Source organism: Phacochoerus africanus, chromosome 4, assembly GCF_016906955.1.
Source record: "Phacochoerus africanus isolate WHEZ1 chromosome 4, ROS_Pafr_v1, whole genome shotgun sequence".
NCBI lineage: Eukaryota > Metazoa > Chordata > Mammalia > Artiodactyla > Suidae > Phacochoerus > Phacochoerus africanus.
In genome coordinates, this window is record NC_062547.1 from 17,614,888 (window position 1) to 17,640,558 (window position 25,671).

The following is a 25,671-nucleotide window of genomic DNA, read 5'->3' on the forward strand; positions in this document are numbered from 1 at the left end:
GATCTCCCCCGCAAAAAAAAGAAAAGCAGAAAGGAAAAAAAATCCATTTTACTGAGTCACACCCAGCTGTAAACATGTCACTGTGAGAGCCCCACCCCACCCCCGGGCCACACAGTCGGAGGTGAAATGACCGGGTAGAGAGGAGGGTCACGGGGTAGGTGCTAAGCAGGGCAGGCAGCCGCAGGCAGATGCAGCAGGCTCCGTGTTTCCAGGAGGAGGCCCGCGGGAGGGTTGGGGTCAGGGCAGGAGACCAGGCCCAAGCTCCCAGGAGCCTGAGTGGGGGTCCCAGAGGCCTGGGAAGCTTCAGAAGCCTTTTCCTGAAGGCCCCCTGATAGGGCCTCGAGCCCCTCTGCCCTCTTTCTCCCCTTAAACTCCAGGGCAGCCCCTGCAGTGAGGGTGAGGGCTGCCCCGGTCCCCCCAAAGGCCTGCCCAGCCCAGCCCAGTCCAGTCTCCTGTTTCCCCGTTGCGCCTCTGAGTTATGCTGGAGCCTCAGCGCAATGGGTGAGACCGCCCCCCCGCCCCAGCTTCTCAGAGTCCAGCCCTGATCTGGGCAGCTCCTCAGGGGGGCAGCACAGGGCTCGGCCCTGGGACCTGGGTCCCTCGGGCCTGGGTCCCTCTGCGCCTTCCGACTGGAATGTGGCAGTGAGGTGGGTGAGGAGGGGCTCATCCTTCTGCCGCCCGACCCAGTCCTTGTCCCTGCTGCTGCTCTGGCCTTGGCCTCACAGCTACACAGCCGTCTCCTGGTCCTCCCTCTGGATCATCTGGTAGTGCTGCCGGTTCTCCAAGTATGCGGCCAGTTCCGTGTCCTGAGCCTTCTCAGCCCGCTGCCGGGGCGTGTCACCCTGGAGGAGGGGGATGCTGCCATCAGCTCAGGGACCTGTCTCCCCTCCCGGCTTAGAAGGCAGGGGCTCCCTCTTCCTGGGGCTCGGCGGTGGCCCCACCTCGCTGGCTCAGGGTCTCAGGGTCTGGACTGTGAGGCTGTAGGACGGCCCTGCGTCTTCAGAGGCAGCTCTCCCCCAGGCCCCCTCGCTAGCACGGAGCTGGGGAAAGGGCGGCTTGGTGCTCGGTGGATTCCCTGCCCCCCTGCTGGTCTGCTCACCTGCTGGTCTGTCTTCATGAGAGAGGCCCCGGCCTCCACGATGTAGTGGCAGATGGTGCGCTGGCCCAGGGCTGCGGCCTGGTGCAGACAGGTCTCTCCACTGGGGGAAGAGAACAGGCTGTAAACCCCATCCAGTGTTGTGGGCCCTCCTGCCCCCTAGGGCCATCAGAAAAGGCAGGAATTTCAGGGTCCTGTGGTGGGGGGCGGGGGGCAGAGGATGGAAATGGCCGGGAAGGGTTTGTGGGCTCTGACAGAACCACGTGGGAGGGGCCGATGAAGGCGGTTTCCAAGGTAACCAGGGTCCTGCCCTGCCCAGATACTCACTTTTCCTCCACAGCATCAAGGATCTCTGCGGGGGCTGCAGAGGAGGGAGGGGGAGGTCAGAGAGGCCGGGCAGCCTCTCCCTCCCCCACCCAGGGGCCCCAGTGGCACCGCTCACCATGGTCCAGCAGGTAGCGAACCACCTCCTTGCTGCCCGTGCTGACAGCATGGTGCAGAAGCGTGCGGCTCCGCTCGTCACGGTGCAGGAGGTCACCCCCGGCTCGGTGCAGCTCCTGGAGCTGGGGGCAGGAGGCAGGGCAGGGCTGGGGCTCCTCTGGGCCACCCTCCTTCCAGCCACAGAAGCACTTCCCAACTCACACGGACCCCAGGGTCCCTAGAGTCTGGGGGTCTTTCTGGAGTGCAGGGGAGAGGCCTCGGGCTTCTCTCATCCCAGGTGCCCCTGGACTCCCCAGAAACAATGACGATCAAGCCCTGGGGCTTTCAGTTCCTCTAAGACTCCCTTCTTTCTGAGCACCGGGGTCAGCGGACTGAGCCAGGAAGCCCCTACGAGGGACACCAATTGTGGGTCAAACAGGGACGGGGCGGGCAGGTGGAGCGCAATCACATGGAGACCCTGCAGCGGGCCAGGCGATGACAGATGACTGCACCTGAACAGATCCGTTCTCGGCCCAAGCTAGAGGCCCCGCTCCCCAAGGGGAAGAAGCCAGAGCCTGGCACTGGTACCTTACAGAAATCATTCCTCCTGGCGGCCTCGATCAACTCTTCACCTGCATGGAACACCTGCCCGTTACACTCTGGGGCTGGAGGCCCAGGCATGTGCTGGTGTGTGGACACACACGTGACACACCACTGTGCAGAGCAGTGGGCCCGTCGGGGCACGTGTGCGGAGGGCTGTGGGCTCGTGGAGAAGGTGACCACAGCTATGTTCCTGTGAGGCTGCGCATGGGCTCCACCCCGCCCCACCCGAGCCTCGGTCCCACAACCAGGGAGGAGGCAGGGGCCCTGCAGGGAGAGGCCTCACCTGTAGGGGGTGCAGCATCCCCTGGCCGTGACCTGCAGATAGAGCAGGATGAGATGTGACAGGGCTGTGGATGGCGGGCCCAGCTCGTCGCCTTCCCCAGCCCCGACCCGGGTGCCTCCTGTAAGTTCCACAGTTTATTGAGTGCCCCCCACATGTCAAGTGCTGCTCTGGGCACGGGCGATACGGCACTGAACACGACAGGTGGAGACCTTGCTCTCAGGGAGCTTACATTCCAGTCAGGGAGACGAACAAGTAAACAAAGACATAAGGTGTTCTGAGAGCAGAAAGTGCTAAGAAGAACACAAGACAGGGTAGGGAGACTGAACAGCAACTGCAGACGGGGTTCCTGGAAGGCTCCTCTGAGGAGGAAACACCGGAGCTGAGACATGAAGGGGGGCAGCTCTGTGACGATGGGGGAGGCGCGTCTGAGGCGGCGAGGTCAAGGCCAGAGGCGGGCAGACCTGAGGCCTCAGGGAACCGAGAGGCAAGCGAGGCGGGACCGTGGTGATGGAGGGGAGCCGGCGCTAGCGGGGTCAGGGACCACCAGGCTCAGGTGGTGTAAGAGGAAGTGACCTGCAGTGACTGGGTACAGGGGAGGGCACACGACCACAGGGTGCAGGGAGAGAAGGTTCCAGGCTGGGGAGAGAGAGCAGGAGGCCAGAGGCGCGGCGGTGTGGACAGGTGGCGTGCTCAGAAGTGGGTGGGAAGGGGACAGGACCTGCCAAGGGTCAGACAGAAGGGTGGGCGGGGAGCAGCCAGGAAGGGAGCGCAGGTCTCCGTGGCGCAGCGGGCCGGACGGGCCGAGGGCTCGCTGGCGGGGCTTGGCCTGGCTCCGTTTGCTGCCCGTGAGTGAGTCAGGTGGGGACCTGCAGGCGCGGGCTTACAGGGGGATTCGGGGCCGGGCAGGAGGCGGCTGGGGACTCACCGGGGCGTGGGTGAGCAGGGCGAGGTGGGGAGAGGGGAGGTGGGGGTTGGGAGGTCAGGCCGGGCAGATGCCCCCAGCAGCTCAGGGTCCAGGATATAAATCTCGTCCTGTGCGATCTCGGTCACATAGTTGAGGTGTTCCTGTGGGCGGGGAGGTCAGAGCCGAGGGTCAGGGCAGGGCAGGGCAGCCGGGGGTGGGCGGGGGAGGGTCAAGGCCAGCACACCGGGCGAAGCCTCTGCTGTGAGCAGGAACACTGTCCCCTCAGCTCGCCCCTCTCCTCCTCTCCTGCCACCCAAGCCCAGCCCCTTCCCACTGCTGAGCCTGCTGAGCCTTCACCCCGGTGACCTGGCCCGGCCAGAAGTGCCTTTTCTTCCTTCTCTTCTGTGTCTTGCGGGATGATACCTGTGTTTCAAGGCCCCCACCCCAACCCAGTGAACCTTTTCTGGGTACACCAGCTCCCCTTTTTTTTTTTCTGGCTGCACCCGCGGTAATACAAAAATTCCTGGGCCAGGGATTGAGCCCGTACCATAGCAGCAACCCAAGCCACTGCAGTGACACCATCAGATCCTTAACCCGCTGTGCCACAGAACTCCGCCAGCTCCCTCTTCTTGTGCCCCCTCTCCCCATCCCCTGCCCCGTCCAGGGACACGGACCAGCGAGTACGCACTACGGACTGTGAGGCCTCACTGCACCCGGCTGTGGAGGGGGGCCGGCAGGAGAGGTGCCCCCCCACCTCCCGGGACCCGGAACCAGCAGCAGATGGAGCAGGATGCGGGTGCTCACCTGGGCCCTGTCGATTCTGTAGAAGCGGCTGGCAGTGGTGGCTGTGGGAAGAGAGGTGCTGAGCAAGGGGGCCCCTGTCCAGGGCCAGGTCTTCTGCTGTCCCACCCAGAGCCCCCTAGGGGTACTCACCATCCAGGAAGCACCACTTGGGAGACAGTTTCTGGCATGTTGGAGACTTGGCTCCAGCACCTTCGGGCTCCTGTGGAGAGAAGCAAAGCCTGGGGCTGGGGGGGTGACCAGAGCCCGGGCAGGCGGGGACAGCCGAGGCAGGTCCCGAACCCGCTCCTCACCTGCCGAAGCCTCTCGATGTGGGCTCGGCACAGCTCCAGATCACTGTCTCCTGGGACCACCACGGTGCCCAGTGGCACGGCTGGGGGACAGAGTGGCCATCAGCACCCCACAGCCCTGCCCTCAGGGGGCCCGGGGCTCCTCAGTGCCCCCGCCCTGCTTGCCACTCACAGGCCTCTTTGAGCTGCTCCTTGTCGTAGTGCAGGGCCTCGTAGTCGAGCATGCTGACCCTGCTCACCCGGATCCGCAGCTGCTCCGGCACTGGCTGCTGGCTGCGGGCGGGCGACAGACGGCACTCGGCGAGGGCCCTGCCCGGGCTGCTGGTCCCCGCCAGGGGCTGAACCATGTGCCCCCTCCCTGCTGCCCCAAGGGACCGTGAGCCTCCCTTCTAGATGGAGACACCAAGGCTGGGGAGCGGCAGGGCCTGTCGAGCCCTGGGTGTGCAGAGGCTGGGGTGGGGGCACATACTCGCTGTGCAGGGGGGCGGCACTCCGCCGCTTGGCCTTCTGCACCATCGTGGCCTGGTTGCGGAGGGCAATGCGGATGCGTGAGGCCGCAAGCTTGCAGGGCTCGCCGTCCACCTGCACTGGGATGGCCTTGGACGTGGTGAGTAGCACCTCCCGGCACTGTGTCAGTCTCTCACCATGCCCACCCACCTGCAGCGCTGCCTGTGGGCACAGGAGGCTCAGGTCAGGGGCCAGCGGGGGAGTGGAGGGACCCCAAGCTCTGCCCTTCCCAGGGATGCTCTGGCTAGAGAACAAACTGAGAGTGACCCCCTCAACAGAGAGCAGGGGGAGGCTGAGACCCCAGCCAGAGGAAGGAGGTGAGGATGAGCTCTCCCATCCTGGCCAATGAAAGGAAGTTCGGTGACCCCCTTCCGTCTCAGGGCCAGGCTCCTGGGCACTGTGGGGACAGGGCCAAGGGCAAAGCAGGGCCGGGGCTCTAAGCGGGCCCTGTGCTGGCCCACTCACCAGGGATGTCATGGTAAAGCCAATGACCTCGAGGTAGCCATCATCGTGCCGCTGGGGCTCGAAGTCGTGGTGCTCCCCAGGGTGGCCCCAGGGCATGGTGCCCGCGCAGTACCTAGAGGGCAGGGCACCCACGGGCTTCAGGGGACAGGCTTGCAGGGCAGAGATGGCAGGGCCCAGGTTGAGCCCTCCCCGCCTCACCTGGGGATGTTCAGGAAAACAATGCACTGGGGTTTCAGGTCCTGAATCTTGGGGGTCAGGTCAGTCCCGTCACACTAGAGGCAGGAAGGGCGCCGGGCGGTGTTGAGGGCGTCCGTTCCAAGGTGGCCTCCCTCCCTCTGGGCCCACCCACGCAGCCTGCCACCCAGTGGCCCACTCACCACCACGCGGATGTGCTTGGCCAAGTCCTTGGAGCTGCCCATCAGGAAGTCGGAGAAGGCTGTCTGTGGGGAACAGAGAGCGTCACCACCTGGTGACAGGGAGCGTCCTTCACCACTGCCTGGCAGGGGCCCTGTGCCCTGGGAGACACAGGCAGGTGTGGGAGTGGGGGCTTAGCTGGCAGATCCCAGACTCACCCCAGCGTAGAACATCTTATTCCGAAAGCGGCTGTTGAATTTCTCTGGGTTGGCCTCTGCGGGGGGGGTGACAAGAAATAGGTGACAGTCAGTCGTTCTGAGCCTGCCGGGGCTTCCCAGGCTAGGGAGGGAGGGCTGAGGATGCATGTCTTTTACGGACGAGATAAAGTCTGGTTCTCTTGGGGACCCTCCTGTGACCCTCTCTCCCCGGCCTCCCAAGGCCTCCTCAGCAAAACGCTGTCTACCTCGAGACTCGTGAAACTCCAGGGTGACGTGGGCATCAAAGCCCAGGCTGAAGTAGTTGTTGAAGACATCCAGGGGCAGCTGGGGAAAGGCCGAGAGAGCGACATGAGGGCTGCCCAGTCCTTCCCAGAGGCAACCCTTTCCCACATGGTTACACCCCCAAGAAATCGCCTCCCCCTCCCCAGCTTTGCCGCGGCCTCAGGCCCTGCTCTCGCAGCTTCTGGGTGGCTCTGCTAAGGGCCCCCCACAAGCACACCCTGTGTCCTGCTGGCCCTGTCTCCCCAGCTTCGCTTCCCCCACCACCCTCCTCCCCGACGGGCCATATTCTGTGGGGGCTCCATGGAGCCGAGACCTGGTTCTGCTCGCTGCTCAGAACGGCCCAGCAGCAGCGGGTACTCAGTAACCATGTGCCAGAGGCTGGATGACAACTCTTGTGAGGTGGGGTGCTTGTCCTCATCCCCTGATCCCAGACACCCCGGCCCCGCCCTTGACCCACCCTGTCAGTGGCGCCCTCATCACGCTCTTCAGGCCCTGCCTCAGGGTTGGGCTCAGCCCGGAGGTCCCAGCGGTCCAACTGCACCACGTTGCCCTCCTCTACGTGGGAGAGGATCTTGGACACCGGCTCATCCGTGTAGCCCTGAGGGGACGAGGCAGGAATGAGCCCCTCTGGGGCTGGGACTCCCCCGCCGCCCGCCCACCCCAGCTCCCGGCCCGGGGGGCTCACCCCGCCCCAGTTGAGGGTGCGGGCCAAGTCATTGCCAGTGCCCAGGGGAAGGATGGCGACAGGTGGTGGCGGTTTTAAGCGCAGTTGGTCCAGGGTGGAGAGGATCCAGCCAACCTGGAGGGGGTGGGCCAGAGGAAGTCAGATCAGAGCTGCGAGGCCAGGCCGGGTGGGGGCCGGGGCTGGGGAGGAGCAGGAGCACTCACCGTGCCGTCGCCCCCACACGCCAGGATCCGCAGGTTGTGCACCCGGCGGTACATCTCCAGCCTGGGGTCAGGAGACAGGGACGAGTCAGGGTCCGTTTGCTGCACCCGCGCAGCAGGCAAGGCCTCACCGCCACCCCCCGCAGCTCCCTGGCAGGTACTCACGCCTCCTTGGGCCCTCCCTGGCTCAGGTCAAAGACTTGCCGGGGGTTGAGATACCAGAGGAAGGACTGGATGATCTTGGCGCCCTGTGGGAGGCCAGGAGGTGACAGGGGACAGGGAGGAGGAGTCAGGGGTGGCGGGTGGAGGTGTGGAGAAGCACGTGGCTGTGGGAACCAGGCCCAGGAAGGGGTGAAGGGTGGAGACGGAATTAGGTTTTCTCTGAAGGCCCCCGGGAAGGACGGATGGGGGGCTGTGCCTACCTGGTTGCCTCCACTCTTGGGGTTCACAAACACCAGCAGGGGCTTCATGAGGGGCGACGGGGTGGGCCTGATGATGAAGGGTCTCCAGCGGCCCTCCTGAGACACAGAGAGCACATATGGCTTGTTCCTGGAGGTGGGTTCCCCATTCTCAGCAGGGCCCCTTGCGTACTGCCTCCAGATCAGACCTCACAGAGGGCCTGGCTGCGGGGCGGCCACTTGGATCTGACCCCCACCCTCTTCAGGGCCCCAGAGCCCAAACCGACCCGCCAGTGGCTGAGCTGCTGCATCAGCCCAGAGGGCTCAGCACTCCAAGAGGTGGGCCCCTCTCTCCCATTCCCCTCCAGCTGCCCCCAGGCCCCAGGCCTAACCTCGGGCCCTTTCTTGCTAGATTTCCTCTTGAAGGATGCCCTCTTTTTCTTCTTGCTTGCCTTGAGGGTATTCTGCAAGGGAAGCAGGTTTGTTGGTGACAAGGCGGGTGGCCCTGGGTAGGTGGCAGAGCCCACGTGTGGCGGGGGTGGGGTCAAGGGCACAGGCAGGCTCACCTGGGGCCTGCGGGCACGGAGGATCCAGGTGGGGGGGATGACCACGGCGGCATGCACCCCCAGGGAGCAGGGCTCCTCGATCTGCTGCAGCATGAAGCAGGACACCTTGCTGTGGTACTAGAAGGGGGTGGGGGGCGCTGCTGAGCCGGACCCAGCTGAGACGTGAGGCCCCCCACCCAGCACAGCCCAGGGACACCTGCAGGGTGGGCCAGCGGCACTCACTGCTTGCTTGCACCAGGAGCAGCTGATGGCCACGATCTCCTTGCTGTGGAAGGTGAACTTCTGCTGGAAGCCCTAGGGTGGACAGGGTGGTGAGGGCACCCGGGCCGGGGCCCAGGGCAGCCGGTCCCACCCCTTGCTGGTACCAGCCTCTCTCCACCCAGGGCAATGAGCACGTTTATTTATTTATTATTATTATTGCTGCTTTTTAGGGCTGCACCCGCGGCATATGGAGGTTCCCAGGCTAGGAGTCGAATCGGAGCTACAGCTGCCGACCTACACCACAGCCACAGCAATGCCAGATCCGAGCCGCATCTGTGACCTGCACCACAGCTCACGGCAACACGGATCCTTAACTCACCGAGTGAGGCCAGGGATCAAACCTGCATCCTCATGGATACTAGCTGGGTTCGTAACCTGCTAAGCCACAACAGGAACCCCCAGAGCACATGTTTTAAAAAACAAAAAAACTGTGAAATCAGTCCCTAGAGCAGGAAGGCTGAGCCAGGCGTCCAGGACGCTCTGAAGTTAAGTCACAGTGTTGGGTGGTACTGTGATCTGCCTGACTGATGCCTCCTTCCCGACCCAGGCCTGTCGGGCCCCTGGTGCGCTTTTAAAGTTCTTTATGGTACCGATCACATTCAGTTCCTTGTTCATTCCACACATGTTTACTGTGGGCCTACTATGTGCCCGATACTGCTGGATACTGAGAGTGAACGGAGGAAGCAGGGAGAAGGCCGCTGAGACTGCGCTTACTCAGGTAACAGACAAGACGCAAACAACGAATAGGTCACCAAAACCAAGGCCGCTGCAGATTGTGCTCAGGGACCCCCTTGCAGCCTGTCGGCAAGCCACACCCTCCTCCAGCGGACAGGGACCCCCCACCCTGCTTGGTGCATGGCCCCCAGCAGGCCCTCGACATGCATCTGCTGAGTTAATGAATGAAGAGGTCTATGGGCCCTTCCAAGGGTTCACACATGACTGCAGAGCGGTGCAGACACACTGCTCTCCGCCCCCTGCTCTCCCGCTCAGCCCAGAGATCTGGGCGTTCTGGAACCAACTGGGCTTCGCAGCCAGGCCGACAGTGAGCTCTGCACTCTGGGAATGCAGTCCGGGATGGACGGGCCACACGAGGCGTGGGAGCCACAGGGCCCGGGGCAAGTGGGTGGGGCCTCACCTTTCCACAGTGCCGACACTTGCCATCCTGGCGTCGCCTGTGTACCCAGTGGTGCCGCACAAAGGTTGGCTGGCGGGAAAGAGACACACCGCTGGAGTGAGTGAGGGGGAAAGGTTGCCTGTGTGTAAGCAAGATGCGGCTGAAATCTTCTTTCCGTGGCCCTGAGGTGGGGGCTCGGGCTCAGAGGCAGGACAGCGAGGCCTAGGACGCACGAAGGTGAGTGGTGCCCCACCCTCTCTGCAGGCAGGGCCAGCCAGCCAGGACGTCCCCTTTGAGACCCTCAGAGCCTCGGCCCTGTACTGTCCTGAGCCCCAGAACAGCCTAGAAGGAGCTGAACCCTGGTTGGCACTCTGGTGACAGTGCAGGAAACCCGGGGCCCCAACTACCCCAGGCACTTACCTCACGGACGTTCCTGGAGCCTGACTCACGAAAGGATGGCTTACAGCGGAAATTTATCTGTGAAACATGCAATGATCACCAAATGTCAGAACCTCTCTTTGAGGGGTCTGGCACACGGCCACCCCCTCTAGGAAAAGGTCACACAGAGTCATCCCTGTGAGGCAGGGAGAGCCCCCCCATCATCCTGGGAACCCTAAGAATGTGAGACGCCTCTTCTCAGAGGCCTTCTGCACCCCTACTCCTCTCCGCTAGCCAGAATCCTTCCTTCCTCTGCTCACTCTCCTGCGATGAGGACTGCAGGCTCCGTGTCCACCTCCCCCACTACAAGGGCACCAAGGTTGAGCCTCCTGTGCTTTTCCTCACCCGCCGGCATTTTCAACTTAGACACACGCAGGCAACCGGGTCCTTGCCTGCCGACTGGTCCCTGGAGATTGTCAGCTCATTTGTGGAATCCTGGTTTAATTTTCACCTTAGGAGGTGGCAATGGGTCTGTAGTGCCTGGGGCTACATTTGTTTTTCTTTTCCTAACTGGCCCTGCTTCAGCCTTAGCAAAATTGTAGGGAAACCTCACTTTACCAGTCAGGAGACGGGGGAGTCCATGTTAGCCTTGTTCGCACCATTCTCAGTCCTACAGATTCTGCTCATGTTGCCCAGGGAGCCCCGATGGGCCATGGCAAGTCCTCTCACCTTCTGCCTAGACCCGCCCACCCAGCATTCTTGCCACCTCCCTTCCTAGAAGCATGCGGCCCAGGTGTACCCCCAGCTGCAGACACACCAAGGACAATGGCCCTTGGGGAAAGGTCTCCTCAGTGGCAGCGTGCAGCGGGATGAGCCAGGCTTCAGGGCTACACAGGACTGGCCCAGACACAGCTGAGTTAGGAAGCTTCAGCAAGGCACGGCCCCTGCTAACTGTAAGTTTGAGAGCTGATAAAATTGTGTCTCAGCCATCATTCATGACTTCATCTTGTCAAATATAATAGGCAATGATCTCCACTCTGTGCCAGGCTTGTTCTGGGCCGTGCGGACACAGTGGCAAATAAAACATGGTCATTTTGGCTCTGGGGTCCTTGGGCTCTTTACTGCCATGCACACTGGGGCACCCCGGCAGGTGATGCTTGTGTAACACAAGTATGTGTGTATAGATACACACGTGTGTGCACTGAGATGGCTTCAGCACCCAAAGGGCATAGGCAGGAAAGCAACCACACTCACCTTCTCCAGCTGTTCAATGCAGGGGGTGTGCACCACGATCTTGCAGGCTGCACACTTTCTCCGGGATACTGATTTCTGCTGCAGGAAAGAGAGGGTCCCTGAGGCACCAGGGAACTCCACCCAGGATAGGCAGAGAAATCCTCGCCCTGTGTGTACTAGGAAAGCCCCAGTCCTGGTATCAGAACACAGCCCCATTCCTCTTGCCATCCTCAGGCAGCCCACCCCACGGCAAGGGTGCTCAGGTAGAGCCTCATTCTCACCTTCCCCTGGAAGGGCCACAGCCCTGGGGTCAGCAGGGGTTGGCCTATGGGAGTCTAGACTAGGCTCCACCACCAGGGGGCAGTGTGCCGCACAGAGCTCACTCACCAGCATCTTGGCTACACAGTACTGCTCCCCAACATAGCAGAAGTCCCCGGACACGTTGGTCTCGAACCAGATGTGTTCCCCATACGTTGCTGACTCCTAGACCACGAGAGGAGCATGCTCCGTGCGTGCCGGCTGCCCAGCCTACCAGGAGGCCCTTGCTCTGCCCCACCAACCCTCCCTCTTCCCAGACAAACCTGCTCCAGCAGCCACAATCTACTTTGCTCCGTTCTGTTTTCCCCACTGTCCCTTGGCTCAAACGTGGCTACCCCAGAAGGTCTGCCCTGACCCCACAGGCCCAGGGGCTCCTCTCATAGCTGCCCATAGTACCCCCAACCCTGACTGGTTCCCCACCTGTTCCTCCCCGCTCCCGGCCACTCACACTCCAGTCCACAGTGCTCCGGATCTGCCGCTCAGGCTCGATGCACGGGGCCCCAGGAGCAGGAGGAGGGGGTGCCAGGTGCTGGAGGCCCGACTTGGTGATGGCTTTCCTACAGAAAAGGAGACAGCTGAGGCTGGCTGAGCACTGGAGACTCCCTCCTCCCCCCTCACCTGGGATCTCCGCCCTCGCCATGACCTCAACCCCAGGTCAGGACAGGGATGGCAACAGGGAGGGTAGAGGACGCCCTGCTGCAGCCCAAGATCGTGAACGGATCTCCGAGGCAACCGAGCCCTCCTTACAGCCCTTCCGAGCACTGCCCAGAGTTGTTCCCGGGCTGGGGACCCTCAGGCCAGCCCCTCAGAGGCCGCACCACTTGCCCACTGGCTGCAGCTATACCTACGCAAGCAGGGCACTCCAGGTCTGGGGTCCGGCTGACTTGCGCCGCAGGGCTACCTGGCGCCTGCGGGACAGTGGGCGCACGCGGGCGGGCATCCCGGGGCTGGCTGCGGTGCCCGCGGCTCTTCGGCCCCCAGGGCTGGGATGCTGGCCTGAGGGCCGCTGCTGGCTGAGGCGCCGGTAGTAACCGTGCAGGCCCGAGAGGGCACAGTCGTACACCACGTCGGCCGGCAGCAGGTGGGAGGAGGCCCGGCGCCGGCGCCAGTGGGGAACGGGCAGCAGGGGCCGGGCGTCCTGATGCAGAAGTGGCCCTGGTCTCTTGGTGCCTGGCCAGCTGGCACTCAATGACGTAAGGGTCACATCCTCCTCCTGGACCCCCTCCTCTGCCTCCTCCATGCCCATGAGCCCGGCCAATAGCAGGGGTGCGCCCAGAAGCCGGGCCCTGACCGTGGAGGGCTGCGGGGTGGGCACCTCATCCACAGTGAAGCGGGGGTTGCAGGCGGGGGGTGCGGTGCTGGAGCGCCGGCGGCTTGAGTGCCGGGCCCCCACCCTGCAGCCCAGGAGGCAGCCCTGGAGCTGTGCGCTGGAGCGGCGCCGCTGTGCCAGGGAGGAGGAGGCCTGCCCGGCCGGCGAGCGGCGCCGGGCCTTGCCCGTGGGCAGCCCCACACCACTGGGCCGCCGCTGCCCCTCTCCAGGACCTGGCGCCTTCCGCTGGAAGTGTCTCCTAAAGAAGGTCTCCATGGCAGGGGCAGGAGGGTGGCTGTTGGGCACAGAGACCAGGAGCATCAGGAGCTGGGCCAGGCCACTGCCCATCCTGCTCCCAGGAGTCCAGTCACAGCCTCTGCCCTCAGCAGAGAGGGGACACTGGGGAGGAATGGGGGAGGGCTGGCCTACGGCCTCCGATCTCGTCAACAGGGTGTTCAAGGAACCAGAGGACCCGGGGGGAGCCCAGGTTCAGCTCTGTCGGACGCAGTAGCCTCTCCCCAGTCCTGCCCGGTGCTGCCCAGGACTGCTGGGTGGGAAGTGCTGCCAGTCCCCATCTGGCTTCCCTGTCCAGGCACCATGATCCACAGAGCTCGGGCCTAAATGACTTCAGGTCCCTTGCCAGAAGCTGATGGAAAAGAAAGGAAAAAAGAAGCTGGAAGCTGGGAGCCAGCCTAGAGACTGAGGGCAAGGCTCTTCCTCTCGTTGGGCCTTTGTGGTGCCACCAACACAGGGCAGGTTAGGCTGAGGTGTCCCCTCCTGCGACGTGGCAGGAACCAAGCCATGGTGAGAAAACGAGGCTCTCTGAAGAGAAATTCAGTTCTGAGATGATCCCACCCTTGGAGTCAGGCTGAGAGTGGCACCAGAAATGGAGAGAACCGACACGTGCCTTAATTATTATTATTATTTTTTTCTTTTTAGGGCCACACCTGTGGCACATGGAGGTTCCCAGGCTAGGAGGTGAATTGGAGCTCCAGCTGCTGGCCTACACCACAGCCACAGCAATGCAGGATCCGAGCTGCATCTGTGCCCTACACCACCGCTCATGGCAATGTCGGATCCTTAATCCATTAAGCGAGGTCAGGGATCAAACCTGTAACCTCATGGTTACTAGTCAAATTTGTTTCCACTGTGCCACAACAGGAACTCCTGATCAAGGCCCCAGAGAACTAGAGAGGCGGCTGCGTGGGGAGAGAAGCCACTGGGGGACGTTGTGTGGGAGGCCAAGAGAGAGCCTCTGGGCTCTGGGCACGCGTGCTCTGTCTCTGAGAGGCTAACGGTAAGCACTCTACTGGTCTCGCCCTTCTGAGGCCCAGCAGGGACATTTGTGTGTGAAAAGTGCTGGCCGATGTCTGAAAACCCGTCAGCTCTTCTGCTGAGGGAGCCTGTGACCTGCACCTTGACCTGGGCCGCCCAGAGCTCCCTCCTGCAGGATGTGTGGGGAGCACCCTTGCTCAGGCCATCCTCCCTTGACCTGGTCTGAACATGGGCTCCGATGCTTTGCCAGCTCACCTACCCACCGCTGTCCCTTCTTCACAGGCCACTGGGAGCACCTGCACCCTTACCTCTTACTAACAGTGGGGAAGGCCTTCAGGGAGGCAATGCCTCCAGAGCGCCCGGGGCCATCAGGTACTCTCCTGGGCCCCGGCAGCCACAGGGAGGCCTGAGTCACAGTCACAGGACATCTGCCTGGGGCTGACAGGAGATACTTCTGCCCGCTAAGGGCCTCTGACAGGAGTTCGGCCTGGAGGGTGGGAGCCCTGGACAAATGGTGGGAGGCGATGGGCTTGAGGAGTCAGGCCTGGGCTGCATGTCCAGCACCTACTCCTCCCATGCCCCACCCCTGGGGGTCCAGGCAGGCAGGGTCAGGGCCAGGGCCTTGGATGGGTGCAGGGCTACTGAGAGGGAGTCAGCCACGCCTGGGGAAGCAGTGTTCAGGCCTGCCCGTCTCTGGGTTTCTGCCGCTTACAGTCCCCGGCCTCTGCCGGTGACAGGGAGAAGGGCAGGAGAGCTCTTGGCTCCCTCCAAAAATCAGTACCATCAAGGCTCACATTTATGGAGCGCCCACACGTGTCAGGCACTGCACTGAGCCCTTTACAAACATGTGCCATTTCATAAACCGCAGCACCCTACAGAACACACATCACGCTCAGTTCCTGAGGACGTGCAAGGAGGTAACCTGCTCAGGTGCATAGCTGGTCGATGCGGAGCCAGCGCTGGAACCCGCCTCCACCTGAGGAGGACAAAGCCTGCACCTGAGATACAGGGAGAGCAGGGGCTGCCCTCCTGGGCCAGGAGCTGGCACTCAGGTGGGACGGGGGTAGGAAGGGAGCCATAATAAAGCAGTAGTCGTCCCTTTACCCCAACACCTGGGCTAAGCACTCTCACCACCCCAAGAGGCAGGCAGGACCAACGGCTCCATTACAGAGACGAGGAAACTGAGGCTTGACGAGGTACAGTAACATGCTCCAAGGTCACACAGCTGGCCAGTGGCAGGACTAGGACCTGATCCCAGGTCTGCCTGACATGAGGTCTGCTCTGCACCCGGGAAGAGGAACCTGAAGGCCCAGCTGCCCACTGCTGCCAAGGCACCGGCTTGCCAGTGCTCCCCCAGGGTGTCGGCTTTCCCCACCCGCCTGGTCAGGCCGCCCTGTGACAGCTGCCCAGCCTGGAGGAGATTAGTCACCCGAACACACCACCTGATGCGAGTGTCACTCAGAAAACAAAAGGCCATAGTCAGTGCGGGGGGAGGTGGGGGGGGTGGGAGGGGTGATAGGCGCACCATGGGCAGCGGGGAGGGCTGGACAAGAGCCCACAAGAGGGACCAGGAGGAAGAGGTGGCCCGTACCCTCCCTCACGACATGGGGTGTGGGGGGGCAGCGTATAGGTGCTCCCCCCGTGCCCTGGCCTGCGCATGGCCCGAGCTCTCCTTGGCTGCCTCGATGCGTGGGCAGCTGGGCAGGAGAGGCCGGGCTGAGGTTGGGTGACCATGTGCAAAGCCCCTCCCTCACAGGCCTCAGTTTCCTCGTTTGCCCAGGGAGGCTGTTGGCTGGCTGAGTGGACATTTTATGACAAGCTCTCCTAGGAGGCCCCCACGCCTCCATGCTCCCAACACTCCCTCCCCGGGCCCCATGCTTCCTGTTCCCCAGGTCGCCATAGAAACCTCTGTCCTCTGGCCAGCAGTTGCCTGACTCCTGACTTCCTATCTCTGCTGAGGCTTCTCCGGGGTCTGGTCAGAAGCCCAGCCTGGCCTCAGGCCTGTCCCAGCCTTTCCTCTGCCTGGGCCTGGAGTTTCTTCCCACAGCGCAGCTCGGAGCGGCGGCTTCTTCTCACCTCACACCCTCGCCTTCCACATACCACATACCACACGTGCAAAGGTCATCAGAGGAGGCCCCACAGGGTTCCGACACCAACGGCAGAGCAAAACGGCTGCCCCTCGGCCTCCTGGTGGGGGGCTGGGGAAGCCTCTTACACCCGAAGGAGACAGGGCGGGAAAGGACTCATGGGGCCCGCTGATGGGAGCCTGGGGAGGACAGAGGATGCTATGGGGAGACACACATGCGGACGGGGGGGGGTGGGGGGGGTCTGGCCACACGCCCTCGATGAACAGCCGCGAGTGTGGCTGCAGCGGCAAGGCTAAGGCAGCTGCTGGGGTGAGGGGACACGAGGGCCCCAGCTTCATCAGCTACTGGCTAAAAGGACAGGGTTCCTGGCCTCCCAGCCCACCAGACTGTCTCACACCCCATATCAGTTTCAAGTGGAAAAGCCTGCGGGCTTTGGACTCCTACATCTGCCATTGCTTTCCCCAGGGCTGATCGACAAAGTTTCCTGAGTCTCAATTTTCTTACCTGCCAAATGGGGATGATACTACCTAGTTTGGAAGGTCTGATATGAGGGAGGTTCGGCTAAGACTCTGGTATAAAATACCTGACAATAGGTACCTGGCAGAGAGGAGGGGCATGGGAGAGCCCACACCCACAGCAGCGCCAGGGTGTGTGGACTGTGCCACCTCTTGGGGTTTGTCTCTGCCCACAGTGGGGGTGGGGACCCAGAAAGGGAAGCAGGAGTACCCCGGACGGCCACCACCCACCACATGAGGAAGAGAGCCTGGCAGCCAGAGCCATCTGGGTATCTGCTCATGCTGTGAGAGCCCTCTGCTTCTGGCATCAGGCCTGGCTCCCAGGGACTGCCTCCAGAGGTGCTCGCTCAGGTCACCTTGTGGGATTCGGCTGGAGTGCCCACCCCACGCTGTGGGCAGTGCCCCACACGCCCCTCTGCCTGGGAAATGATGCGTAGTGGCCAGGGCCTGGTGCTGCTTTCCCAGGGTCTGCTGGTCAGAAGCCACCTCTGGCTGCTTTGCTCCCCCTGCCCCAGGTCTGAGGGAAGGAGGGAGGGACGGCTGGAAGGGGGGCCTGCCGGGGGGCTGGCGAGGCAGAGTTCCTAGGTCTCTACTCACTACAGGGGGCCTGCCATAACCAAACCCAACCAAACAAAACCACACCGCACAGTGGGGAGAGGTGGGCCAGAGCTGCACGGTGAAGGAGGCGACCAGGCCAGTAAGTGTTAACCTCGACGGGGTCTGCCTGGCTCAGGGTCCCGAGCTCGGTGGGCCTCCTCTTTCCCAGTCCCTTTCCATCAGCTTCAGGAGCCTCGTCTGGGGACGGTGGTGCCTGGGCCCACCCGGACCCCCTCCTCCCTAGACCCACCCAGACAGATGCAGGAGGGAGGAAGCAGAAGGCAAGGGAGGGTTGGGGGGAGCCCCTTTGACCTGATCTGGAAGGCAGGGCGGCAGGTGGGGGCTGGGGTCCCCGTGGGCGGGCGAGCCCCGGCTCTGGGCTCTGGCTCCAGCTCCGGGCTGCTGGCCACTGGCTGAGCAAGTCCTAGTTTGGAGAGTGAGCCACCGCTGTGGCTGCTCCTCTGCCCCCTCCCCCTCACCACCCTCCTCCCCCCAGCCTGAGACAGCCGTTATGAAAATAACCCGATTGGTAACCGACTGCACTTCCTCTCCCAGCAGTGCAAGCAGGCGGCAGTGGGCGGGCAGCACACACCACACGCGCACGAGCCTTGCCTCCTGGCTTCTCTTCCCAAAGTCCTCAGAGCCAAGCGGAGCAGCAGCCCAGGAGCCTCCCCTCCACCTGGCACCTGTCACAGCACAGCCCCTGCCTCAGCGATGGGGGGGGGGGGAACTATGGGGGTCACCCAACAGCCTGTCACACCCACTAGACAGGTTTTCCAGGGTCTGAGGAGAGCATCTGAGACAGCTAAGCCTGGGCTCCAGATAAAATAACCACAAAAATAAATATGTGGAGTGTTTCACAACTTACAAAGCACTTTTTCACAAGCACTGCCAGACAGGAGGCTTGTACTCCCCTGTGCAAGAGGCATTTCAGTCCCAGCTCAAACATCAAGGACCTGAGGCTCGTGGAGGGCTGACTGCTGGGAGCTCAGAAGTGGCTGAGCAGAGCCTCTGGGTCCCCGGTTTCCCAGCCCTGCCAAGGGGGCCTGTCAGATCCAGGAGAGGCCAGCCCATGTCACCTCTAAACTGCCCAGAATGCCACCCCACAGTTCATACTCCTGGCCCCTAGGGTCTATCTAGCATGGCAGCTCTCAAACTTCCTGGGCCCAGGACCCCCTTACACTCTTTTTTTTAATCATTGAAGATCCCAAAATAGTTTTGTTTGTTTGTTTTGGCCACACTCACAGTATATAGAAGATCCCGGTTGCACCTGTGCTGCTGCAGAGACAATAGTGGACAGGTAACCTGCTGCGCCACAGTGGGAACTCCCTCAAATGGTTTTGTTTGTGGGGGTTATAGCTATTAATATTTACCATTATGACAAATTAAAACTCAGAAATGTCTAAAATACTATTAATTTGTTTAAAAACAATAAAGCCATTATCTATTAATATAAATAACATACTTTTATGAAAAAACAAGCTATATCTTCTGAAACAAAAAAGCAGCGAGGAGAGTGGGATGTTTTAATTTCTGCGAATCTCTAACGTCTGGCTTAATAGAAGATAGCTGGATTCTAATATTTGCCTCTGCAGTCAATCTGTGGTGATGTGCTGTTTTGGTTGAAGTATATGAAGAAAATTCTGCTTCACACTGACAAGTAGTTAGAAAAGGAAGTTTTGTTTTTGTTTTTGTAGGGCCGCACCCACAGCATATGGAGGTTCCCAGGCAAGGGGTCGACTGGAGCTGTCGCCACCAGTCTACACCACAGCCACCGCAATGCCAGATCTGAGCCGTGTCTGTGACCTACACCACATCTCTCAGCAACGCCAGATCCTTGACCCACTGAGCGAGGCCAGGGATTGAACCCAAAACCTCATGGTTCCTAGTCGGATTTGTTAACTGCCGAGCCACAATGGGAACTCCCAAGGAAGGAGTATTTTAAGGGGCTTTTCAGGCTTTTGTGGATATCCTTCCTTGCTGCTGTACCAAAATATGATACGCGGTAGTTTTTTAAAGGTACATGGGATATGAAATGATATCAGTGAACTTTTCCCTGGTCTATCTTGTATTTTGAATTTTGCAACATCAAACATCGATCATTGGAAAATATTGGCTTACTGAGTTGAGGCAGATCTCCAGATGTTGATTCGAGGTTTCCAAAAATTGTAATTTTCACTCAAAAGCTCAAATTTTATCAATAGCAACAAATACTCCTATTGTTTTTGAAATGACAAGCTCACTTCATTCATTTTTGAGAAAATGTCTGCCAAATACCTAAGTCTGAAGGGTTTGGCCTGTCAGGTGTTCTTTCAAGTGAAAATGATGTTCCAAAAAAAAAAAAAAAGGGACGAGTAGTGCTTGCAAGGCAGTCACAAAAGTGCTTTTCAAGACAACCATCATGGTTTGGTTTGTGGCAAAAATGCCTTGGTATATTCGCATTTCTTCACACAGAATATTTAAAAAGATGCACACTTAAGGGATCCAGGCTTTATAGATGAATACCCGTAGTGCATTTTGTGTTGTTGCTGCGAATGTGAAGAATACAATGGCTATGAGCTCACGTGGGGGCCACTGCCTGGGTCTGTGCCAAGCCTCTAGTAATTTCACCTACCATTGCTTTTATACCATAAGTATACAAATATTAACACAGCAAAAGGGACATAAACCAGGGTAGCTCTGAAAGTATTATGAAAATGGTTTTGACCTCAACAATTCCCTGAAAGGGTCAAGGGCACCCCCAGGACCATGCTTTGGAAAACCACTGAATCAGAATGAATTCTACTAAATCCTCCAGCCTAGCAAATGTTGTCTTCTGCGACACGGCACTAACTCAGCCTCCTAAGCTTTGACACAACTCCTGGTTCTGGCCACGTGAACCTATTCCCTGTTCCCTGATGCGTTTGTGCCCAAGCTCACTGCTGTGCCCTTGCACACGGCTGACCTTCTGCCTGGAATACTGGCCTCCTTTCCCATCTCCTTTCAGAATCCCACCGGCTCACAGCTGCCCCAGCCTAGAGAAAAGCACTTCCGCTGATGACTCCACACCATCTGTCTGGCTCCTCGGCCATGGGACCCCTGGAAGTCCAGAATCTCTCAAAACCCCATGCCTTGTTCCTCCCACCCGCCAGGCCGCCCGCCAGGCCGTGTGCATCTGGGCACGCCCGGCACGGTGTCTGGCAGGGAGTCCAGTGTTCACTGCTGATCAGCTCGGGAGGAAGGAACAGGGAATTCCGTGGGGGAGGGGCCAGGGCCCTAAGGGAAGCGAAGGGCTTCCTCCCGGAGGGCCGGGCTGACCACAAGGCCCAGGCCGCTTCTCTTTGTGGGGCACAAGGGGATGGCAGCAGCTGCCTTCTCCTCCTCTCCAGAGGACCCGGACAGGGACAGCTGAGGCTCCTCTCCGGGCTGCATGCCACTGCCCACTCCACGCTCTCCCAGGCTTTCCTTATAAAACCTGTTTCCTTATGAAACAGGGTTTGGCGGCACGAAGTCACAAGGTGAGAGTGTGGGCAAGTCGGGGAGAGGAGTGGCTGCCTCAGATGCCTGGGGGCTGGGCCAGGACCCCAGCTCTGAGCTCCTGGCTGAAACACCCCCGGACTCTCCCTCACACCCCGAGTCCCAGTCTCGGGGTCTGGCTCCTGGGAGGCATGGGAGAGATGCTGTTGGGTTAATGACCGGCTTGTTCCCTTAGAGCCTCCCCTCCGAGCCATCCTCCCCCCGCCATCAGAATTCATTCGGAGTGCCCACTTACCCTTAACTGGCTCTCTACCGTCAGGGGAGCTGAATGCAAAGAGCTGGGCCTGGCAGTCAACAAGCTTCTCTGCCTCCTCTCCCATCTTCCATACTTTTTATATTTTATTTGACAAATAGGTAACTCTGTGCCTGACACTGTCCTCTAAGTGTTTTACAAATAGTTGCTCATTTTATTTCATACAAAAGTAATAATTAGGAGTTCCCTGGTGGCCTAGTGGTTAAGGATTCAGCATTGTCACTGCTGGGGTGAAGGTTCGAGACCTAGCTTGGGAACATTTGTGTGCCATGGGCACGGCCAAAAAAAAAAAAAAAAGCAATAGTATTAATTATCCTTGTTTTATGGATGAGGAAATTGAGGCACAAAGAAGTTAAATTACTTGCCTGCAGTCACGCAGCTGGTAAGTGGTAGAACTGGAATTCCAACCCAGGAGTCTACTCCAGGTCTACACTCTCTCCCCCTCGCTGTATTTCTAGATGCTTCTGTCAAACAATGCATGGGGATCCCTTTGTGCCTGTGCGCTTGGCACCTGGCAGTCTCTTCTGCTCAGGGAACTCTCCATTTTTTTCCTCCCATCTTTTCAGAGCTGGCTCAGTTATTGGCTCTGCTGGAAAATTCTCTCCAGCCTCCACTCCCAAGGGGTTAGCTGCTCCCACGCTCAGGCCCTCTCTTGGTTATTCTGGGCCATCAGCGCTGGTTTACGACTCTATCCCCCACCAGACTGTGTGCCCCAGGGACCATGTGTTACTCGTAACTGCATCCCTAGGGTCCAGAAGTGCCGGATGTGGTCTGAAGAGTGAATGGAGGGAAAAGTGAATGGTCCAGGCTCAGCCTCAGGGATCAAGCTGAGAGCCAAGGGCTTTGGGCTGGCACAGTGACCCACTGGCGGGCCACTCCAGGCCTTCTTGCCAGCACTGGGTGGACAAGTTGTTGGTTTGGGCTGAGTTCTTGTGTCTCAGAGGGACACACTGAAATTGATCTCAGATGGGAATGCTGAAGTCTTCCGCGTCTCCCAACACCTAGCTGGGGGTGCTACCAAGCCCCGGCTGGCCCCACCCCCCACTCCTGGTCTCTTGTGGCAGGTCTCTCTCGGCCTTCTCCTGTGTCTGCTGCGGGCTCCCGTTCCCCATCTGCCAGGAGCAGCATTCCTCTCTTTTCCCTCATTCAAAATTTAACTCCCCCTGACTCTTCTGTCCAAGCCGCTCCCCCCCTCCCTAGAAGGGGAGACGCCCTAGAAGATCTCTCTGGAATCAGCTGCCAGCCCTCAGGGCCACACCATGCCTCCTAGGCCTCATGCATTCTGCACAGAGTTGTTCTTTTTTTTCTTTCCTTTCTTTTTTTTTTTTTTTCTGCCTCAAAGGCAGTAAATGTGCCTAAAATCTCCCTGAGAGGTCACAGGGGTCAAAGGGTTTTTCCCAGGCTTTGGATTGAATCTGCCCTCTGACCAGCTAGGCGACCTCAAGCCAAATCTCTTACCCTGGCTGGCCTCAACTGCCTCATCTGCTTAATGGGGACAGCACGACTTTGTCTTCCTCGAGGGACTATTGTAGGCAGGAAAGAGAAAGTGTTTGTACATGGTAACCAATTCCTCGAATTTACCAAAACTTTCAAGACAGACCATATCTCCTGAGGCCTAAAAATTAGGACAACCTCCTCGGAGTACGATTTGGCACCGACTATCCAGGCTGAAGATACACCGCCCTATAAGCAAGCGCTGGTGGACAGAACACGCCAGGAGTCGTGCACCAGCACAGAATCCAAAGGACAGCCTGCAACAGCAGGAAAACTGCCAACAACCTAAATGTCCATCCGCAGGAGACGGGGCAATTCGGCTGCCGGACAGTTATAAAAAGCACAGTGCATGGCACTTAAATGGGTTGACACTAGAGCACGTGTTTCTAGATGGATAAATCTCCAAAACAACACGGAGGGAAGGGAAAAAACCTAGATTCAGATCATGTCCGATACACCATTTAACTCACGTGCAAAACCATATCAAACAGTACTGTGTGTCATCATGGGTGTGTACACAGATAGGAAAAAAATCTTAAAACAGGTGTGAGAACATAAACACCCCAATCAGGATTGTGGTTTCTTCGGGGGAGGGAGACATGGAGCCTCCTGCTCTATCCAAGGCGATTATGGCCTAATGGTAAGATCTGTGTTGCATTATTCTGTATACTTTCCTCATGCTAAAATATTTAACGCTTTTGAAAAGATTCTTAAATATTAAAAAAAAAAAAAGACCCCCCCCCCAGAGGGAGGAGAGCTCCCACCCGGCGTCCTGGGTCTTCCATGGATGGCTTTCGGCAGCAGCACGGAGCCCTGAGGGTTCCTGACCCTGTCTCACAGGAGGAACCCCATGTCTGCGGGGCCAGAAGGAAGGTCTCCCCCAAAAGGATGCCTTTCAGAGGAGGACGAGCGGGTGACAGGTTGTGTCAGTAGGGTGTCTGTGTGGGCTGGGGAGCAGGAACCAGCCTGCCCCCTTTCACAACCACCCCCGCCTCAGCAAAATGTCAGCAAGCTGGGGAAGGGGGGGCGGGAGACAGGCAAGCTGTTAACCCAAGAGATGCTGGGGCGTGGGTGGCGCAGGCCCAGGCTCCCAGACAGCTATTTTGGCTCAGCCCTGGCAGGGGAGAGGCCTCTCTGTGGGAGCTTTGAACTGGTGCTCTGCCAGGCGTGCGGGGCCGGCAGGGGGTGGGGGGGTGGGGGGCCCGGAGGCCCTCCCTCTCTCTTCAGACCTCTCTCACCTCGAGGCCTGGTGCGCTGGGCTGTCCTCCTAAGCACCTCTCTCCAGGCCACAGGCCACCCACTGACCCCTGGGTGACAAAAGGCGCTCCTTTGAACATGTCCCTTGAGTCATCAGCTCCTTGCACTTTGAAAGCAAGATAAAAGGTCCCAGACTGGCTCCTCCACTCCAGATCCAGCCAGGGAGCCACGTGACCACTGGCTAACAACCCCTGTCTCCCTACTCAAGGGCCTCCCCCAGCTCAGCCCTGCTCTCCCTCCAGCCAGGGTCCTGGTGGCACTGCTCCCTTGGGGTCCAGGTGCAGATCACCTCAAGGGCCTTGCTCTAGTCTCACACAAGACAAAGATCTCTCCATTTCAAGGAGCTCTCAAAGCCGTTCTTAGGTACCACCAGTTTGGTGATGGGAAAATAAAAGAACAGAAGACAAGCGTGCTAGGAGGTAGGGATGCCTGGTGTTGCAAAGATACTTGGGTTTGGGCTCCAGTGTGAGCTGCATGACCCCAGGTCAGGCCCCTGACCCCTCTAGGCCTTGGTGTTTCATCAGCAAAATGGGAATAAAACCAACTACAGGATTGTTGAGAGTATTACATGAAACTGATGGATTTACCAGCTTCTGGCACCTGTTAATAACCAGAGAAAGAGGAGCTGGCACGTCACTCACCTGGGTGTGGGGGAGTGTAGGGGGTGGGAGCACTCATCTCCTCAGCCTCTCCCTCCTCTCCCTGGGCCACAGAGCCCTCGGTCTCACTTAAACCTGCTCTGCCTCTGGTGTCTCAGCTGAGGAGGGGAGCAAAAGAGGAAAGATGGCAGAATGCCAGCTTGCCAGGGCAGCTGGTCACTGCTCTGCCTGCCCCTTTCCACCTGCAACGCTTTTCAAGGCTCCCACGTGTGACTGGAGTGCCAGGCGGGCGGTGTGCTGAGAACCGTGGGGGTGGGAGCCACACTGCAGGCCTCAAGTGAGGCTGACACCTTAAGGGCATCACGGGCCCCACGCATGAAACACAGAGGAAGCAGTCTAGGGGGGGCAAGAAATGAGGGCCTGTCACCACCCAGAGGTGCACCCTGCTCATCTCGCCCAGGAACGAGGGGAGCTGGGGAGCCTGGGTGCAGGTGCAGCGGGTGGGCCTCTTACCCACACCCCACCCCCCTCCCCGCATGCTGACTTAGAGAACTATTCAGGTGGCAGCGGCCTCAGGAAGGAGAGGTGGGGGGGGGGAGGGGGGAGGTGGCAGGCAGGTCAGAAGGTGGAGGGGAGGCTTCAGGGCCCTGTGATGTGGAATAATCTGACAACATCCTGGAGTTGGGGGGCTGGTGCTGAAGTCCCAGATAACCCCTAGCTAGCTGGGAGACCTCGGCCCAGCCAAGGCCACCGCACTTGGCCTCAATCTTCAGAGGGTGTTGGGGAGGGCCAGGTGATGTAGAAGCTCACACCCAGCCTGCCTTCTGCTGCCCCCTGACCCACTCGGCCCTGGCAGCCAGAGTATCAGGTAGCTCAGCAGCAGGAGGTGCGCGTGGATCTACCCACTGCAGGCCTTTGGTAGAAGTGGATTGGGTGGAAAGGGGATGGCCCCTGCTCACCGCCGTCCCCACGATGGTAGTTGTCGCCCCGTGTCGCTCTAACGATACTGCAGGGCAAGTGCCCAGTCAGCTGTGGACCTGAAAACCCTCTGGCCTTCACGGGGGTCCTGGGACCCAACCTCTGCTTCTCCTAGGGACCAGCACGCCTAGTCACCTTCCCATCAGGTGGTGGGTGCCTGGTAAAATCTGGAGAGGGCTCCAGGAGGTGGAAGGGGGTGGGCTGGTTTCTCCCTTTCCCCCGCCTCGAGCTGCCCAGGGTCACTCAGCCTTTCCTCTGTCCTTGTCTAGGAGGACACCCACTCTCCTGCTCTCATTTGCCAAGTGAGAATCCCACATCCCGAGATTTGACCTTTTCGGAGAAAAATGACAAGAGCTGCCCGCCCCCTCCCCTGGCCCATAAGCCAGAGGCACTGGCAGGTGCGTGGCAGCCAGCA

At 59.8% G+C, this 25,671-nt stretch overlaps 1 protein-coding gene across 12 annotated transcripts in view; it reads right to left on the minus strand.

Annotated features, from left to right (window-relative positions):
- Nucleotides 1–33: 33 nt before the first annotated feature.
- Nucleotides 34–25,671, minus strand: part of DGKZ (diacylglycerol kinase zeta) — a 41,674-nt gene continuing 16,036 nt past the window's right edge. For 3 of the 12 annotated variants that reach the window (XM_047775875.1, XM_047775877.1, XM_047775878.1), the window contains exons 2-31: nt 11,825–11,933; nt 11,446–11,541; nt 11,080–11,157; nt 9,868–9,924; nt 9,469–9,537; nt 8,295–8,366; nt 8,073–8,189; nt 7,899–7,970; nt 7,531–7,626; nt 7,274–7,356; nt 7,112–7,172; nt 6,909–7,022; nt 6,681–6,821; nt 6,187–6,265; nt 5,942–5,997; nt 5,747–5,809; nt 5,568–5,641; nt 5,370–5,481; nt 4,867–5,066; nt 4,570–4,670; nt 4,401–4,480; nt 4,240–4,309; nt 4,111–4,151; nt 3,328–3,467; nt 2,403–2,434; nt 2,105–2,148; nt 1,539–1,659; nt 1,424–1,457; nt 1,100–1,199; nt 34–842 (exon numbers count right to left, since the gene is read on the minus strand). In XM_047775875.1, the coding sequence (XP_047631831.1) occupies nt 726–842; nt 1,100–1,199; nt 1,424–1,457; nt 1,539–1,659; nt 2,105–2,148; nt 2,403–2,434; nt 3,328–3,467; nt 4,111–4,151; nt 4,240–4,309; nt 4,401–4,480; nt 4,570–4,670; nt 4,867–5,066; nt 5,370–5,481; nt 5,568–5,641; nt 5,747–5,809; nt 5,942–5,997; nt 6,187–6,265; nt 6,681–6,821; nt 6,909–7,022; nt 7,112–7,172; nt 7,274–7,356; nt 7,531–7,626; nt 7,899–7,970; nt 8,073–8,189; nt 8,295–8,366; nt 9,469–9,537; nt 9,868–9,924; nt 11,080–11,157; nt 11,446–11,541; nt 11,825–11,933 (2,629 nt within the window). In that variant the 3' untranslated portion in view covers nt 34–725. Of the gene's footprint in view, nt 843–1,099; nt 1,200–1,423; nt 1,458–1,538; nt 1,925–2,104; nt 2,149–2,402; nt 2,435–3,327; nt 3,468–4,110; nt 4,152–4,239; nt 4,310–4,400; nt 4,481–4,569; nt 4,671–4,866; nt 5,067–5,369; nt 5,482–5,567; nt 5,642–5,746; nt 5,810–5,941; nt 5,998–6,186; nt 6,266–6,680; nt 6,822–6,908; nt 7,023–7,111; nt 7,173–7,273; nt 7,357–7,530; nt 7,627–7,898; nt 7,971–8,072; nt 8,190–8,294; nt 8,367–9,468; nt 9,538–9,867; nt 9,925–11,079; nt 11,158–11,445; nt 11,542–11,824; nt 11,934–12,224; nt 12,981–17,471; nt 17,608–25,671 lie in introns of those variants that run through there. The other 9 variants (XM_047775876.1, XM_047775879.1, XM_047775874.1 and 6 more) reach the window with 8 other exon arrangements.